A 17,825-nucleotide genomic window follows, 5' to 3' on the forward strand; every position below is an offset into this window, starting at 1 on the left:
GGAAGGAGCAGAAGAGAAGGCCAGAAAATGGCCATGAGTCTGATGTCAGTGGTTGGGGACCCTGCTTAGGCTCTGGGCCATGGAGCAGAACTGCAGACTGAGGCGAGTGGCGTGTCGCAGCCGGGGTGGGCGGGCTGTCCTGCGGCTCTCTGCACATAGCGCATGTTGGATCTGGGGCGTGGTGGGGCGAAGGACAGGGCAGGGACGTCCGACAGGCTGCTGCTGGAGTATCTAAGACAGCACAGGAGAAGCTGATCAGAGGTAGTAAAAAATGGACAAGGGGCAACAGGTGACCCTTGAGTGCTAGGTTTCATCGTTGACGCAGGCAGCATGTGCGTGAAGGGCAGCTCTAAGGAGGGCGCTCTGATGGAACTGGAAACACCGATCGGGCCAGTGGGCTAGGCCATGAGCCTCGTCGTGGGTGAACACACTGGCCCCCTCTGTAAAGCTGTGAGCTGCACAGCGAGCTAGGCACGCTGGAGAATGCTGGCTTGGAATTCTGAGAGCTTCTGGTGGCTCTGCCTTCAACGCGGCTAGATGGGCTGGCGAGGCTCAGCTCTCTGGGCCTCTGTCTCCTTGAATTTGTGACACAAGAATATGCGAAACTAGGTGACCTCCCCAGTCCCTTTGCACTTCTAACACTGTCTAGGGTGCCGATGTATCATTTGACTAGTATTAGTAATTAAAGGTGTGACTGGCTTTCAAAAAAAAACCTCAACCCAGACTGTGTTTGGGTTTGTAGTTTGTAGCCACAGAGTTTGTACCTCAGATTTAATTATTCAGTAACTGATTTTTCTCCCTGTTGTAGAATAAGTAAATCACACAGAAGAATCCTGAAACAAAAAAGACCTCTAGCCAGGCAGCTGAATCAGCAAAGAGACTGGGAGGGTGACGGATGTGGCTGCCAGGCGGCCCGGAGCTGTGGAGACGGTGGGAGGGCTCCTGTCCCTCTCAGGGCCAGCTCATTAGGAATAAAGAAATGTTTTGATGACAGGGGAAAGCAGCAGAGAAACTGTTTGTGGGAAGAAACTGCCACTCACTTCTAAGCAAATACCATGTGTGGCCTTTCCTCGCTCCGCGGATAACGCGGCTCTGATGCACGTTCGTCCCTCCAGCTGGTCCAGTACCGGTTCGTTCGCGGAGTGTCTGCTCTGTGCCCCAGGCCTGGGCCAGGTCAGAAAGCTGAGTCTTGTCGGTAAAGACCAGCAGAAGGTACATACTTAGTTAAGATGGAGGAAAGCGCTCCGGTGTTCGAGACGAAGGTGCTGTCGCGGAGAGGCCTGCCTGTGGAGACAGTATCAGACTGAGAAGTGAACCACGAGAACTGGCCACCCTTGCAAAGAGCCAGACTCATGCATTCCCGGTAGCAGTCTGGAGGCCGGAAGGCAGGAGAGAGCTTAGCGTGTTTGAGAAACTGAAAGGAGGCCACTGTAACCACAGTGTGGGCGCGCGGGGATGGCGGGGCAGGGTGGGGCCGGGGAGGGAGGGAGGCAGGCAGAACGGATCGAGAAGTCATGGTCAGGTCCCTGGGGAGTTGTCGAAGGGTGCAGAGAGGCAGACGTGGGTGTGTCCGACAGAGTGGAGCCGCTGTGCGTGATCTAAGGGCAGCTCTGGCTGCGGTGGGGGACACGGAACTCAGAGCTGGGCAAGTAGGTGTTGAGTCAGGGACCCGTGGCAGCAGTCCAGGTGACGGCGATGGTGTCTTAAACTAGGATCATGGCAGAGGACATAAAAAGTAGCTAGCTCGGGGACTTGTTTGGGAGGCGAAATCTACTGGACTTACGGTATGGTGAGGTGTGAGTGGAAGGGACAGGAAAAATCAGACGACAGCCACCGTCTGGGTTGAGCACCTGGGCAGAAGGTGGCATATTCAGGGAGTGAAAGGAGTTGGTAGTGTTCACTTCTGGACACAAGATTGAGGGGCCCGCGACGTAGCCCAGCAAGTGTCACGTGGTCAACGGATGACACACTTCTGGAGCACATGGGCCATCCCAGGGCTGCGTATAGTATACGAATCAGGAGCTCCACGGAATGGCCGTGGCCGTGGAAGAGATCGTCGAGGGAGGGAGTGTAGGAGAGACGGGAGCCTCGGACAGATTCCTGAAGAACTCCAGCATTTGTCGCAGAAGGGAAGGTGGCCACAAAGCCACCAAGAAACATGAAGGAAAGTGGTGTCAGTAGGAGCCGAGAAGGGAGGAGAGCTCAGCTCTGTGAGCTGCTTTGATGCGGGTATTTGAAGCAGGACACGCTCAGGAAGCACGTGTCCATCAGAGTGGGTGACATGGAGGTCACAGGTGATGCTCCCCTGTGTCACTCCTGTGTTCAGGGTCTCCCGTGGCTCCCGATGCTGTAGACTCAAGGGCAGTCCCCACCCCATGGGGTTACTGCCTGTATTCTCTCCTTATAGACTGTCTGGGGAGCCAGAATCTTGGACTCACTTTTCTCCCTTTAAGCTTCTACTTCTCCCTTCCTCCGTTGCTCACCACGTACGAACTCCTGCCCTGCCTTAGAGACTGAGGGAGCTGGCAGACGTGATTCTGCCCTTCTGGACTGAGGCAATATGACGTCGGGGTCGGGGGAACATTAAGCTGGCAGCGAGGAGCCCTCAGAATTTCTTCCATAGAGACCGTGCTTCCCTGTCCTGGTCACGGTGAAGCAGAGTCTCTCCTTGCAGTGACAGTCTCCACACCCTTGTTGTATTTCTAGCCACTTCCCGGTCCGCGTGCTTACCTGTCAGGTGGCTATTTTAAGGTCATTTCACACGTATATTCAGTTGTTGACATATTTGAGAGCAATGAACAGAGCTATCCAGAGCCGTCCTCGTGCTCCAAATAGCGTAAGAAATCAAAATACTTTGACATCCTTTGTCCCTCAAAGGAGCTTACCCTCGAGCTGGGGGGAAAAGATCAGGAAGATGTGGAAAGCTAAATTACAACAGCCTGACACTGAAAGGGAGGAGGCACGGTGGCACGTGACCGGTCACCGTACTGATGGTCCCCCTCTGTCCTGTCAGACGTGTCAGACGCGTGTGTGCGCACAGAGCAGAGCTCGGGGGCACGCCGCCATGCGAGACTGTCCCTGGGCCTCTCAGAGAAGCAACACAGGAACGCACGGCCTTAGTAGAGGAATAGGAATCGGAGCTGGTGTTGGAAAGGAGGGGTTGGGATGGAGGAGGAAACGAGGCGAAGTGTGGGGTAGCTCCAAGGGAGGGTGCGTGGAGGAGAAAGTTAGAGCCACGTGGTGAATGCTGGGCCGAGATGTATTTAGTCTGTTAACATTTTTGAGCGCCTTCTGTGTACCATGTAATAAATAGGATTTAGCTAAAGCCCCCGCTCTCAAAAACCTGTCTGACAGGAAGAAAGACCTAGAGCAGTAGGTAACGTGCTAAGTAACAGAACCTAATGCAGAATACTGTGCGGCAGAGCTAACTGGGGGGAGGGGGTGGTCCTCAAGCTGTTTACCGAGGACTCGAATGATGTTCTGTGAAGATTTATTTGTAGAACGAGTTGAAGGATTGACTGAAATCGTCCCCTTGTCCATCTGTAAAAGTCGTATCAGTATTCAGCACGTGTTCACGTGATTGTAAAGGCATAAATAAGGCTAAATGGGATTTGATTTTTCCCTCGCTCTTTTATACCGCAGCCAGCACCTGAGAAATGTAGAGCTGGAGAACGACAAGATTGTTCCCGCAGCAGCAGTCCCTGTCCCTGACGCTGATGAGCTCATCGCCCCTGGGACACCCATCCAATTCGATATCGTCCTTCCTGCCTCCGAATTCCTGGATCAGAACAGGGGCAGCAGGTACGGGCTAAGGGAGGCCGTCTCTGGGAGAAATGAAGGTACACTTGGGGTCTCTGTGTCGGCAGCCATCTGCCAAGACTGTTGCTGTTCTGACTTCTAGTTGGAGAGTTAGTGTCCTTTTAGCCGAAAAGGTCTTGATTGTTGGACTCTGGCCATTCATTCCCCTAGGCGCATCAACCCTTTTGGTGAGACCGAGGACGAGACATTTCCAGAAGCAGAAGGTGAGTGGCTGGTTTGGTGCGCTCACCCTTTCCCCTCAGCATGACGAGTCCTTGAAGTGAGACGTGAAGTCACATTCCGGGGAGCCGGGACTTGGACTGTGAAGCAAAATTATGACCCACAGATTTGTTGCTCCCTGGAAACTCAGCAGGGCATGTGCAACGAAGGCAGGTCTTGGATGAAAACTGAAGGGAAGTAGACAGATTTTCTACAGGTGTACTGTTGGCCTCACGCACATCCTTTTGGTAGCTCTTGCGAAGAAAGCTGCCGAGCCTAAATCCGGTGTCAGGGGACTCCAGAACGGACTGATAGGGGATGAAGGGGCCACAGCAAAATGCAGTCCGGGTGAATCACAAATAGGCGGTTCCATTTTAGCCAAAGACACACAATTTATTCTTGAATTTGAGGAGGACATGAGTGAACGGTATTTACTTCGTTCAAGTTCAGATATTTGATGTGTGACGTGCATTCTTACAGTGGAGCTGACGTAACCTTGTGCCTCAGAGAGCAGCACTTGGGTCCCAGCCGAGGCAACTTAGGAGCTACAGGTGCTGGCGAGACCTCGTTCTAACACCCCATGACTGGAGCCAAAGAATATCACTAGAGTTGCCACTTCCTTAAATGTAAAAGTAGCACTTGAGAGTCGGTTCTCCTTACAGAATTAGGCAGAAGAGTGTTGGGGCGGGAGGCGGAGAGGAAGGAAGCTAACAGGTCTGCTCAGATCTGCCGGCTTGTCTCTGGCTGACTTTCCATATACTCCACATAGTAACTCTATAAAACTAAACCTTCAAACTTATAAAAAGTATCTTCGTATGGGAGTAACTACTTACAATTTTATATCAGTTACATTTTCCTAGTCTTTTGTTACTTAAGTTATTTTTAAGGGCAAAGACATTAATACAGCAAGTGAAGGAAAAGTAGTCTTCTTCGTTTAAAATGGTGGGGAAGCGAATTACTGTTCTTACAGGGAAAAAAAACCCACGAACCTTTAAACCTTTGTGACCTTCCAGTTATGGCTGCGGATACTCAGTTTGTCAGGTTACGTCCCACTCTCAGGAAGCCAGTCCTGGTTGTTCACTAGAGTCAGAGAAGTAGCAGACGGGACGTCCTCACGGCCCGTCAGAACACGACGCGTGTGAACCGACTTGAATCCCGTCAGGTCTTCCGTTCCTTAGATTTTCTCAAGGGCCACAGTACTGCATTTTCTGTTGTCTGAGTGGAGACGCTCGTATTTTCAGAGAAAAGATGCATCTAGTGTCACCTACGTTAGTCACCCAAGTTTTCGCGCCGGAAGGATGTCCTTGTGGCTCTGCCGTCTCATTGTGTAGATGCAGTAAGAGGTGCTTGTCTAGTCCGATGAAGTAATTCCAGAGAGACCAGATGCGGACAGCAGGAGGCTCGGGGCTTTGGCAGTGCGGGTTTGTTGAGAAGCCGGGTGGGAAGCTGTGTGGGGGGAGGTTTCCAGCGAGTTCTCCGACCCACCCCTCTGAGGGGTGCAAGGGCCAGTCCAGCAGGAAGCGAGTGTGCTCCTGAGTGGAAAATGCTGTCTTGCAGATTCCCTTTTGCAACAGATGTTTATAGTTCGGTTTCTGGGATCCATGGCAGTTAAAACAGACAACACTACCGAAGTGATTTATGAAGCGATGAGACAAGTACTGGCCGCTCGGGCTATTCACAACATCTTCCGCACGACGGAGTCCCACCTGATGGTCACCAGTCAGACTCTGAGGTATGTTGGTTCGTTTCAGACTTCTCACAGCTTGATCCGGTTGCCCACGCAAGGCACATTTACTCATCTAGAAGGTTCACACTGAGAGTATTTGATCGGAGTACGTGAGGCTGTCACTCCCGTTTCTGCCCTACTCGTTTTTACAGTTTGATTTTATAAGACACGTTGGGTAGGAGGTGCTCCCCTAAGGAACTGATACTTTCGGAATTTAGTGGTGAGTGAATCCTACTGTTCACAAAGACGTCGTCACTCAGGAGTTGCTCCATGTATCTCAGAGCTTGAAAAAGGAAGGGTTTGCTCCTTTCTGAATGTACTATTTATAAAAATTAACAATGAAAACAGAACATGAACCTGCCCGAGATGACTAGACCCCCACAAATAAAGTCTGATGAATATCTGTTGGGAGGAAGATAAAGACACCAAGTGCTGTTACCAACATTACTTGGGGTCTCAGGTGGTCAGATGGATATGAGCAACAGCAGAGGACGGTCACACCATGGTTCGCATCAGCTTCCGCACAAGCCGCACCGTCCAGTGTCGTGTCCACATGCAGCACTTGAAACAGAACTGAAGTTTGAGCTGAATGTTTTAAATGTAAAAAACAATAAATTTCTAAGACCTCATACTAACCCCCCAAAATGCAAAATATCCCATCAACTTTTATATTAATAACATGTCTAGCTAGTATTATTTTAGACCTTGTAGATTAAATAAAGTGCATTATTTCACCTGATTCACTCTTTGATGTGGCTGCTAGAAAATTTTATATTATATATGAAGTTTACATTTGATTTCTCTGAGACGACAGCACTGCTTTAGAGCCAGAATTTCTAGGTTTACCTCTGGCTTTTGGTGTTTGTTAGTTGTATGACCTGGGCAAGTTTTCCTCTCTGTGCATTGGTTTCTTCAGCTATAAGATGAAAATAACCATATTTATACCTCATTATGTTGTCATGAGGAGTAAATGAGTTAATACACACAAAATATTTACAACCACAGCTGACAGAATGGAAAGTGCTCAGTTAAATGTTAGCTTCAAAAAAGTTAACTGGGTGCGGGGGGGCGGTGCCTGGGTGGCTCAGTGAGTTAAAGCCTATGCCTTCTGCTCAGGTCATGATCTCAGGGTCCTGGGATCGAGCCCAGCATCGGGCTCACTGCTCAGTGGGGAGCCTGCTTCCCTTCCTCTCTCTTTCTGCCTCTCTGCCTACTTGTGATCTCTTTCAAATAAATAAAATCTTTAAAAAAAAAAAAGTTAACTGGGACTTTGTTAAATATCAGAATATAGTGTCTTCCATTCATTAAAATCAGTCCTTTTCATTTATTATAAACCTTATACTGAGAATAAGTTTCTTACAAATAAGACCTTATATTTACTTATTTAGAACTTTTCTCCAAGTCTGTCCTGCACTTTTTATGGGCACTGGCTTACTGTTCTTATTATCTTCACCAAAAATGTCAAGAGTAAATACGTGTAAAAGCATTGTGAAAAATGTCAGTACATCCAAGAACACTATCAAAGCACAAGGACAGTCCACAGAATGGGAGGAAATATTTGCAAGTCATGTATTTAATAGAAGTATATGTTCATAATTTATAAGGAACTCTTATAAGAATCAACGAAAAGACCAAAAAACAAAAAATGGACAAAGGCCCTGAGTAGACATTTCTCCAGAGGAGATACACAAATGGCCGACAAGCACATAAAAAGATGCTCTGTCATTAGTTATTAGGGAAATGCAAATCAGCTCCATAGGGCGGTATCACTTCATACTCACTAGGATGGCTGTAATTAAAAAAAAAAAAAGGAAAGTAACAGGTGTTAGTAAAGATGTGAAAAAATCAGAATCTGTCGCTGGTGGGAATTGTTAAGACAGTTCAGCCATTCCGGGGAAAAGTCTGGCAGTTCCTCCATGAGTTAAACCTAGAATCCCACTCCTGGCAGATACCCAAAAGATCTGAAAACAAGTGTTCAGATAAAAATATATATGCATGTTTGCAATTCATGATGGCTAAAAAGTAGAAACAATCCAGATGTCTGTCAACAAATTTTTACCCAAAATGTGGTATTTTACATATAGTGGAGTATGATTCAGGCTTAAAGAAGAATGAAGTTCTGACATGAGGTACAACATAGTTGTACTCTGAAAACATTCTGCTAAGTGAAAGAAGCCAGACGTGAGTGTCAGCTGTTTTGTATGAGCATTTACACGAAAAGTTCACGGTAGCCAAATCCAAAGACAGAAAGCAGGTGACTGCTTGCCGGAAGCTGAGAGGGAAGAAATGGAGAGGGACTCCTTAATGGGTTTGGAGCCCCCTGGTGAGGTGATGAAGATGGTTTAGGAGCCTGAGAGCGGCAATGGTTGTACAGTGTGGTAAACGGACGCATTGTCGACAGTGGTCAGTTTTATGTCGGGTATATTTTACCGCAGTATATGCTCACATATCCTGGAACTGGAATTCATATTTTGAGGCAATTTAGAAGTCCCACAAAAAATCTGATTTTTTAAAAAGATTTTATTTATTTCACAGAGAGAGGGACAGTGAGAGAGGGAACACAAGCGGGGGGAGTGGGAGAGGGAGAAGCAGGCTTCCCGCTGAGCAGGGAGCCTGATGCAGGGCTTGATCGCAGAACCCTGGGACCCTGACCCAAGCTAAAGGCAGACGCTTACCGATTGAGCCACCCAGGCACCCAGGAAATCTGATATTAAGAGGCAAATCCATGTTACCTGATTTAGACAGCAATCTCTTAAGTTACTCAGAAAATATGTTTTAAGTTTCTATTTATGAAAAAATTTTACAAAATACCTAACTAAGTAAGGGAACTTAGCCCAATTTGAGGGAACTTGTTTATGATGTATATTTTTTAAATCTTTAAATTCATGTTCATTAATAGCGACATAAATAAAAAATAACTTTTATTTAGCTCTGTAGATTACTACAAATTCCATACACATTTTCTCCTTGCCTTCACCACGTCTTCCAAGTGGGAGGGTTATCCCCATTTTATAGCTGAGGCAGTTGTGAGAAGTCAGGGTGACCTGCACAAGACCAGGGCTGAGCAGCAGGTTAGAGCCCTGATCATAAAGCTGATGCTTTTACAAGTGTAACTGCTTGTATTTCCGACTGTAGCCAGTGGGGGAGAGAACCGCTTTGCTGAGGCAGAACTCCCAATACAGTTCACCCATTCAGAGTGTTTTTAATATATTCATAATTGTGCAGCCATCACCACAGTTTCCAGACATCTTCATTATCCCCAAAGAAAACCATACCCATTAGCACTCGTTCCCTTTTCCTTGAAAACCCCCAGCCTGCGGCAGCCATTAGCCGCTCATCTTTTATGTCTATAGATTTGTCTATTTGGAACATTTCATATAAATGGAATCGCAACTTTTTTTTTTAACACATTTTTTTTGCTTATACCCACAGAATTTATAGCCTATTAGCAATAGGTAATACCACATTTAGAAAGTAGAAATTTGTGTGTATATATATATATATATATGATAGCAAGGGATTCTGTAATCTAGTGTATTTGCCTAGATACATCAACCTGATTATTAGGTGCTCCGAGTGCCATTCAAGATACATCTAGAACAGCTCCATAAATAGTACTTCCCACACCAAAACTGACATAGAATAGTTTTGTTAAAATCTATTCACTATTCTCTTACCTCACCCCATATTTAAAAAAAAAAAAGAAAAAAAAGATGTATCTCAAACACTTCAAAGGAAAACCCGTAGTCAGTAAATGGCTGTTGAGCAGCCGACTATTCAGGATATGACCCATGCATATACGGAACTATAATGCGGCCTTTCTGGATAAGCACTGAAATGTGAAATTGTCGGGGCGCCAGGGTGGCTCAGTTGGTTAAGCAGATCTGCCTTCAGCTCGGGTCACAATCTCGGTCCTGGGATCGTGCCCTGCATCAGGTTCCTTGTTCAGAAGGAGCCTGCTTCTCCCTCTGCCTGCCGCTCCACCTGCTTGTGCTCTCTCTGAGAAATAAAATCTTTAAAAAAAAAAAAAAAAGGGAAATTTTCTATTATGTTCTTCCATGAAGATACACACTGAGCTTTAACTACTCAGGTTGCACAGAGCCAGGAACCATGGCACGTCCTCCCTTTGGATAGTCACATGGAGCCGTGCCGCCTTGCCCTCAGCCAGGCCTTCTGTTTTCATATTTGAAGTGTACTTGTGTGATTTCATTGGCAACTTCTATAGATGCTTCTAAGAATATAAGTGTATCCAGCTTGTGTGATATAATGACTCTCTTCAAATTTCAGGTTGATAGATCCTCAGACTCAAGTAACAAGAGCCAATGTAAGTACCACATGCTCATTGGCTTTAGCAGTTATTCCTTAATTCAAAGTAGGCACTTCACCGATTTTGCCAAATTTAATGCCTGTCTTCTAGTAGTGCGCTCTTCCCATGATGTTTTCCACAGAGAACAACTGGTTTGGTTTTGCGTAACAGTTGTGCGATATTCGGTCTGCTCCTGTTATTTCCAGTTTGAACTCACCAGCATTACCCAGTTCGCGGCTCATCAAGAGAACAAAAGACTGGTTGGTTTCGTGGTCCGCACGCCTGAATCCACCGGGGGAGAGGCTCTGAGCACATACGTTTTTGAAAGCAACTCAGAAGGCGAAAAGGTCTCATTTTTTTCATCTTAAGACTCCCTAATCTCTCTGTCCAGATACTTACAGGGGTTTATGCACCATCCCCTGGATATTTAGTTGACTGTTCCTTGTTTCCTATTGAGGAGGTTAGAGAATACCTCTAGGAAGGCCCCACTGAAAGAAAACCAGCTAGAATACAGTTTCCCTGGGGAAAATGCATGTTGTCCTCAACAGAGTGATGAAGAGTGTTAATGGTGGAGTGGGATACAGTTGTTTAGAAGAGATATCGGGAAATGTTAAAAAAGCAGTTGCCTTCAAGTTTGTTCTTTCTTTAAAAAAAATTAAAAGTTACAATGGAGAAAATCTAGTCTCAGAGCAAACCAAGGAAACAGACATCAGGAAACTCTTCTCCTTTGGTATGAAAAATTTTATGACGGTATTTGCAACTTAGTATTAATCAAAATTAATCAGCTCTTTAGCAAACACCTGTTTGCTACTGTGTGCATGAACATGTGGTAGCTGAGTGTGATTTAGAGAGAAAGGAATAAAATATTCCATTAAGAATTTTAAGCATCGGAGTGACTTCAGTTGCCACTGAACCTGGACATTTTTGTTAAGCACAAGCACAAATGGGCCACAGGAGACCAGGAGAGGTGGACACTAATGTTCAGAACCCCGCGTGATGAGTCTCCTACGACCAAGTCCTCGGTCCCCACACTGAAAGGAACAGTGACCTCACTGTACTTCCACAGTCACATTTTCCTCCTAAAGTTCTTTATCCTTTTCTACCTTTGCCAAACTACTCTTCTTGTCTTGCAGATATGTTACGCTATTAATTTGGGAAAAGAAATCATTGAGGTTCAGAAGGTAAGGTGCCTTTTAGTGCTGGTTTTAACAACTGCTCCAACTCTCTCTACATACTAAGATTTCTCTCAAAAGGAGCAAGGATGTTCACTAGGCAGTGTGGCCAAACTTGAGATTTCCTTTTAAGCATTCTGACCACCAAACTTGCTAGAGGTCCGATGTCACTGGTAACCCATGTGGAGTTCTTAATAATCACTGCCACAATCCTGCTTTATATTATCAGTTTTGTGCTTGCTACTGTTGTCTAGATATTCTTTCTTTCAAATTAAGATGGTAGGAACTTTAAGTATCTACCATGTGCTCAAAGGTCTTGTCCCTGAGAGCACGGACAGACCTCACCTGAAAATGTACTAGACATGAAGGTTCCCACACGTCCTAGTCTGTCAGCTACTTACAAGTCTTTCATTCACCAAACAAATTTTGAGAGCCATGTTTGAAGAGAAGACCTTGGAATTACAGCTGTAATTAATACAGTTCTGGTTCCTCCCCTGAAGGATTCTAGTTCAGCATTGTCCAGAACTTTAATAATGGAGATGACCTATACCTGCACTGTTTAATATGCAGACTGAATGTAGCTAATGTGACTGAGGAACTGGATTTTTAAGTTTTAATTTACGCAGTAACATACAGTTAGTACTGTATGAGCAGTTCCAGTCTGTTGGGGGAGGGTAGGAAGGCCAAGGACTAACACCAATATACATGAAAGAGTAGCAAGGAGCACAAGTGAGTATTTTACGATATATTTCAGGGATTGACAAACTTTCTGTAAAGGGCAAGATAGTAAAGCTTTTAAGCTCACATCTGTTGCAACTACTCAACTCAGCAACTGTAGCACAAAAGCAGCCAAATAAAGTATATCAATGAATGGCTGTGTTCCAATAAAACTTCACTTAAATAAATAAAATAGAATTTTATTTTATTTAATAAAATAGAATTTTATTTTACTCGAATAAATAAATAAAATAAAATAAATAAAACCGGCAATGAGCCCAGATGACCATAGTTTGCCAACTCTTGGTATAGTGTGAAAGAGAGAGAAAAGCTAAAGACCTAGAAGACAAAGGTCTTGTAAGTTCCTCTCTGGATTCCTTCTGGAAAGACAGTTATGATTTGTGTGAAAAATATTTTGGCTGAAAACAAAACCTTGCTCTCGATTCTAGAAATAATACAATTGAGTTTTTTCGGAGAAGCACGGAGACTCACCTGAAACATAACAGAAGAAGTGAGGCTAGATTATAGGACATCACGAATGCCAAGCCCACAGGGGTTCTTAAGTGCATTTTAAGCATTTTCTTTTCTCCTTCTTAAACTCCCCTAACTTCAGGATCCAGAAGCGTTGGCTCAGTTAATGCTGTCCGTACCACTAACCAATGACGGAAAATATGTACTGTTAAACGAGCAACCAGATGATGGAAGTCCAAGTGAAAATAGAGGCGCAGAATCTGAAGCATAACTCTCTTGGGCCTTTGGGGGAAGAGCACCCAGGAAGGAGAGCTACCTCCTTAAGGGTTTTCAACTTCTCTGACATACAGGCCCATGACCTGGTTTCAGAATGCTGACAATCGCTTGTGGAATGTCCTCTGGATGCCTTGATACTGAGAGATGGGAGGGAAACAGTTCGAAATGGTTGACAACATTCCTACCCATCTACAAATGTTACTTTAGGTGCTTTGTGGTAAGTCTTTTCCTTAGATTGTGGTGTTCAGCGCTCAGAATGAAAATTAATGAAAAAATGCATTGTTCACTTTATTCAAATGTCATCTCTTCAGTTTCCAGTACCCTTTTTTAAAAATGGCAAAAACCTAGATTTATAATTTGATAAACACTAAATATTTCCTATTAATATAATCTATTTTTATATTTGACTTAATGAGCTTTAAGTGCCTGTCACTCCAGAAATTGTGTATTTATAATCAAACTTATCTCACATTTGGACCTAATAGCATTAATTTGTGCACTTAGGTGACATGCCCTGCTTTGAGGCCTGAGCACTAGCAAAAATGCAGGTCTAGTTTGGATAATTTTTCCAGACAAGCAATAAAAAGACTAGCAGATGAGTACCACAAAAGATGTTCGATTTTACAGTGGAAACTTAAGAACCAGCATTCACAAGTTTACAGACCTTTAGATCAGTTCCTGATTCCTCTGAGCCAGACCCTCCTCAAGGAAGGGACCAATTAATTTTAAAACTCACTTGAAGCACGGCTGGTTGTGGGGCTTGGTACAAAGTTTCTGTTTCCACCTCTACCTATGAAATAAGTGTAATGGTCTTGAATTGGCACAGTGTGTTTAATTATAACCAAGTTCAACAGAGTATCACTGTCTTTGTAATAAATTAACCTAGCAATAAATGCTAGCAAATAAAAACTATCATTGTTTCTCTCTCTCTCTCTCTCTTTTTTTTTTTTTTTTTTGGCTTTGTATGGCTATTTTCTGGATTAATAGAACAATTTTTCTAATCCAAAATTGTTATAGGGTCATCTATACTGTGTATACACCATTAGAGACAAAGTGAACTGATCTAAGCCAGCAGGAGATATACCATGAAATTATTAGTTCAGTGTTAATTAATACCTTACAAAAAGTTGTATATCATAACTACATTAAATTACTAAGTTCTCTGATAGGTGTCAAGAGCCACAGTCCCCTGAATTTTTTTCTTGTTTAACATTGTTCATGGTGGGAGGGAAGAATCTAATCGTGAACAATAATATTGTTAGAAACTACTTTTTTCATTAACGTAACTTTTAAAAAACTTGTGGCTTAGTTAAGTCACAAAGCATGCAAATGATAAGGAAAAAAAAAAAAGCCTGAAATCCAGTACATTAAAACTACTTATCAAAAAACTATGGGGGGGGGACATCATAGAGAATGAAAACACAAAATTAACTGAGCTTATTAAGCAAGCACAGATGACCAATAAAAAATGCTACCCAGAATATATAAAATACATTAAAAACAAAACAGAAAAAGTCAGAAAAGCATTTCATGGAATGAAAATAAAAGGGTTTCTGAACGGAAATACATTCAATTTCCTATTATAATCAAGGAAATGCACATTAAAACCAGTGCAATATTATATGTTCACCAGATGGTAGGAATGAGGCTGTTGGTGGGATGGAGTGATGGGGAGCCTCCTCCACTGCTGGGAGGGAAGAAGCCGGGTATTGGAGCCATTGCGCTTGTACTTAGCCCTGCTACCTAGCAGATTCACTTGTGGGTACAAACATGGAGAAATTCTTAACACATATACAATAAGTTACAGTAGCCCTGTTCATAGTATACCAAATTTGGAAATGACCCACATGTCATCAACCGAATACTAGAGAAATAAAACTAAATGAACTATAGCTATCATCCATCAACATGGATGGATTTCAGAAACAAGTCCTTTTATATTAATTATTAAAAAAATAGGCAAACCACCACCATGTTGTTTAGAAAAATACAGAGAGGTTATGACACTAGAGAAAAGGAATGAATAGTTACCATCAAAACTCTGCATCTTATGGCTTCCTCTGGAGTGGAAAGGGGAGCTGAGAGCTGAGGAGGAACAATGGGAGCATCTGAGGCGGATGCTCAGATGGTGGCTACTGAATTGTTCTGTTTTTATTCTCCATATAGTACATACATATTATATATTCTTTTGCATGTTATATATTTTTAAGTAATTTTAGAATTTAGAAAAAAATAGATAACTTCCCCTTTCTTTAAATTTACCAAACGAAAGCACAATGAAAAATTAAGTGTCCTGTAAATGAAACGCGGGAGGATGGAAAAACGGGGCCTTTTTCTTAGCCAGCTATTCACACCAATTTTCATTTCCCAGCATTGCCTCTGGTTGGTTAGCTACCCTGTCAGACTACCTTTTTTTAAGAAGTGTAAGACTTCTCATTTAGTACATAGGGTACTAAATGAGAAAAATATGCAGCCAAGGATACTATATCCAGCGAGGCTGTCATTAAAAATAGAAAGAAATAAAAAGCTTTCAGGATAAACAGAAACAAAGAATTTGCAACCACCAAACCAGACCTACAGGAAATACTGAAAGGGGTCCTCTAACCTTGACACTAAATTCATATCTTTTAATAGTTACACTGAAAGTTAATGGGCTAAATGTCCCAGTCAAAAGACACAGAGTATCAGAATGGATAAAAAAAACAAGACACATCAATATGCTGTCTGCAAGGAACTCATTTTCGACCCAAAGACACCTCCAGATTTAAAGTGAGGGGGTGGGAAAACCATTTACCATGCTAATGGACATCAAAAGGAAGCTGGAATAAGAGATGAGGAAGGACACTATTATCATACTTAAAGGGTCTATCCAACAAGAAGATTTAACAATTATAAATATTTACGCCCCTAACATAAAAGCAGCCAATTATATAAGCCAGTTAATGAAAAAATTAAACATACAATAATAATAGGGGATTTAGCAACCCCCTCACTGAAATGGACAGATCATTAAAAGATCAACAAGGACAAGTTAGTACAGCCACTTTGGAAAACAGTGTGGAGATTCCTTAAGAAATTAAAAATGGAGCTTCCCTATGACCCTGCAATTGCACTACTAGGTATTTACCCCAAAGATAAGATGTAGTGAAAAGAAGGGCCATCTGTACCTCAATGTTCATAGCAGCAATGGTCACAGTCACCAAACGGTGGAAAGAGCCAAGATGCCCTTCAACAGACAAATGGATAAAGAAGATAAGATATGGTCCGTATATACAATGGAGTATTATGGCTCCATCAGAAAGGATGAATACCCAACTTTTGTTATCAACAATGGACAGGACTGTAAGAGATTATGCTGAGTGAAATAAGTCAAGCAGAGAGAGTCAATTATATGGTTTTACCTACTTGTGGAGCATAAGGAATAACATGGAGGGCATTGGGAGATGGAGAGAGATGAGCTGGGGGAAATTGGATGGGGAGACAAAACATGAGAGACTGTGGACTCTGAGAAACAAACTGAGGGTTTTGGGGGGGTGGTGAGCCTGGTGGTGGGTATTATGTGGGGCACATATTGCATGGAGCACTGGGTGTGCTGCATAAACAATGAATTCTCGAACACTGAAAAGAAAAAAGATCAACAAGGAAATAAGGGCTTTAAATGACACACTGGACCAGTGTTCATTGGACTGTGAAGTCCATCGACTTCACAGATATATTCAGAACATTTCATCCCAAAGCAACCCAATACACATTCTTTTCTAGTGCACATGGAACATTATCCATAACAGATCACATCCTGGGTCACAAATCAGGTCTCACCCAGTACCAAAAGACTGGGATCATTTCCTGAATATTTTTGGACCAAAATGCTTTGAAACTTGAACTCAATCACAAGAGTAAAGTTGGAAAGATCTCGAACACATGGACGCTAAAGAGCATCCTACTAAGGAATGAATGGGTCAACCAGGAAATTAAATAATTTTAAAAATTCATGTAAACAAATGAAAATGAAAACAGAACTGTTCAAAATCTTTGGGATGCAGCAAAAATGGTCCTAAGACAAAAGTATATAGCAATACAAGCCTTTCTCAAGAAACAAGAGAAGTCTCAAATACGCACAACCAAACCCTACACCTAAAGGAGCTGGAGAAAGAACAGCAAATAAAGCCTAAACCCAGCAGGAGAAGAGAAATCATAAAGATCAGAGCAGAAATCAATGAAACAGAAACCAAAATAACAGTAGAACAAGTCAATGAAACTAGGAGTTGGTTCTTTGAAAGAATTAATAGTAAGACTGGTAAACACCTGGCCGGACTTGATCAAAAAGAGAAGAAAGGAGAGATCACAACCAACACCAAAGAAATACAAACAATTATACAACATATTATGAACAACTATATGCCAACAAATTAGACAATCTGGAAGAAATGGATGCAGTCCTAGAGACATATAAACTACCAAAACTGAACCAGGAAGAAATAGAAAACCTGAACAGACCCAAAACCAGAAAGGAAATTGAAGCAATAATCAAAAATCTCCCAAAAAAACAAGAGCCCAGGGCCAGATGGCTTCCCAGTGGAAATCTACCAAACATTTAAAGAATTAATACCTATTCTTCTGAAACTGTTCCAAAAAAGAGAAATGGAAGGAAAATGTTCAAACTCATTTTATGAGGCCAAACCAGATAAAGACCCTGATCCCCAAACCAGATAAAGACCCCATCAAAAAGAATAGCACACCAATATCCCTGATGAACACGGATGCAAAAATTCTCACCAAAATACTAGCCAATAGACTTCAACAGTACATTAAAAGGATTATTCACCACGACCAAGTGGGATTGATTCTGTAATTCTCCTTTTGCAGCCACATGCAGCAATACTCTCAATAGATGCAGAAAAAGCATTTGACAAAGTACAGCATCCTTTCTTAATTGAAATCCTCACAGTGTAGAGATAGAGGATACATGCCTCAATATCATAAAAGCCATCTATGAAAAACCCACAGCAAATATCTTCTCAATGGAGAAAAACTGAGAGCTATTTCCCTAAGGTGAGGAACACGGCAGGGATGTCCACTATCACCACTGCTGTTCACATAGTACTAGAAGTCCTAACCTCAGCAGACAATAGAAAGAAAT

General features: G+C 43.1%; 1 protein-coding gene across 4 annotated transcripts in view; it reads left to right on the top strand.

Annotated features, from left to right (window-relative positions):
- Positions 1-13,613, top strand: part of APPL2 (adaptor protein, phosphotyrosine interacting with PH domain and leucine zipper 2) — a 50,478-nt gene extending 36,865 nt beyond the window's left edge. For 3 of the 4 annotated variants that reach the window (XM_082739054.1, XM_082739056.1, XM_082739057.1), the window contains exons 15-21: positions 3,643-3,801; positions 3,970-4,022; positions 5,575-5,749; positions 10,031-10,067; positions 10,256-10,396; positions 11,183-11,230; positions 12,552-13,613. In XM_082739054.1, coding sequence (XP_082595180.1) covers positions 3,643-3,801; positions 3,970-4,022; positions 5,575-5,749; positions 10,031-10,067; positions 10,256-10,396; positions 11,183-11,230; positions 12,552-12,680 — 742 coding nt within the window. In that variant the 3' untranslated portion in view covers positions 12,681-13,613. The remainder of the gene's footprint in view (positions 1-3,642; positions 3,802-3,969; positions 4,023-5,574; positions 5,750-10,030; positions 10,068-10,255; positions 10,397-11,182; positions 11,231-12,551) is intronic. The other variant, XM_082739055.1, reaches the window with a different exon arrangement.
- Positions 13,614-17,825: the final 4,212 nt, after the last annotated feature.

Source organism: Mustela nivalis, assembly GCF_964662115.1.
Source record: "Mustela nivalis genome assembly, chromosome: 7".
Taxonomy (NCBI): domain Eukaryota; kingdom Metazoa; phylum Chordata; class Mammalia; order Carnivora; family Mustelidae; genus Mustela; species Mustela nivalis.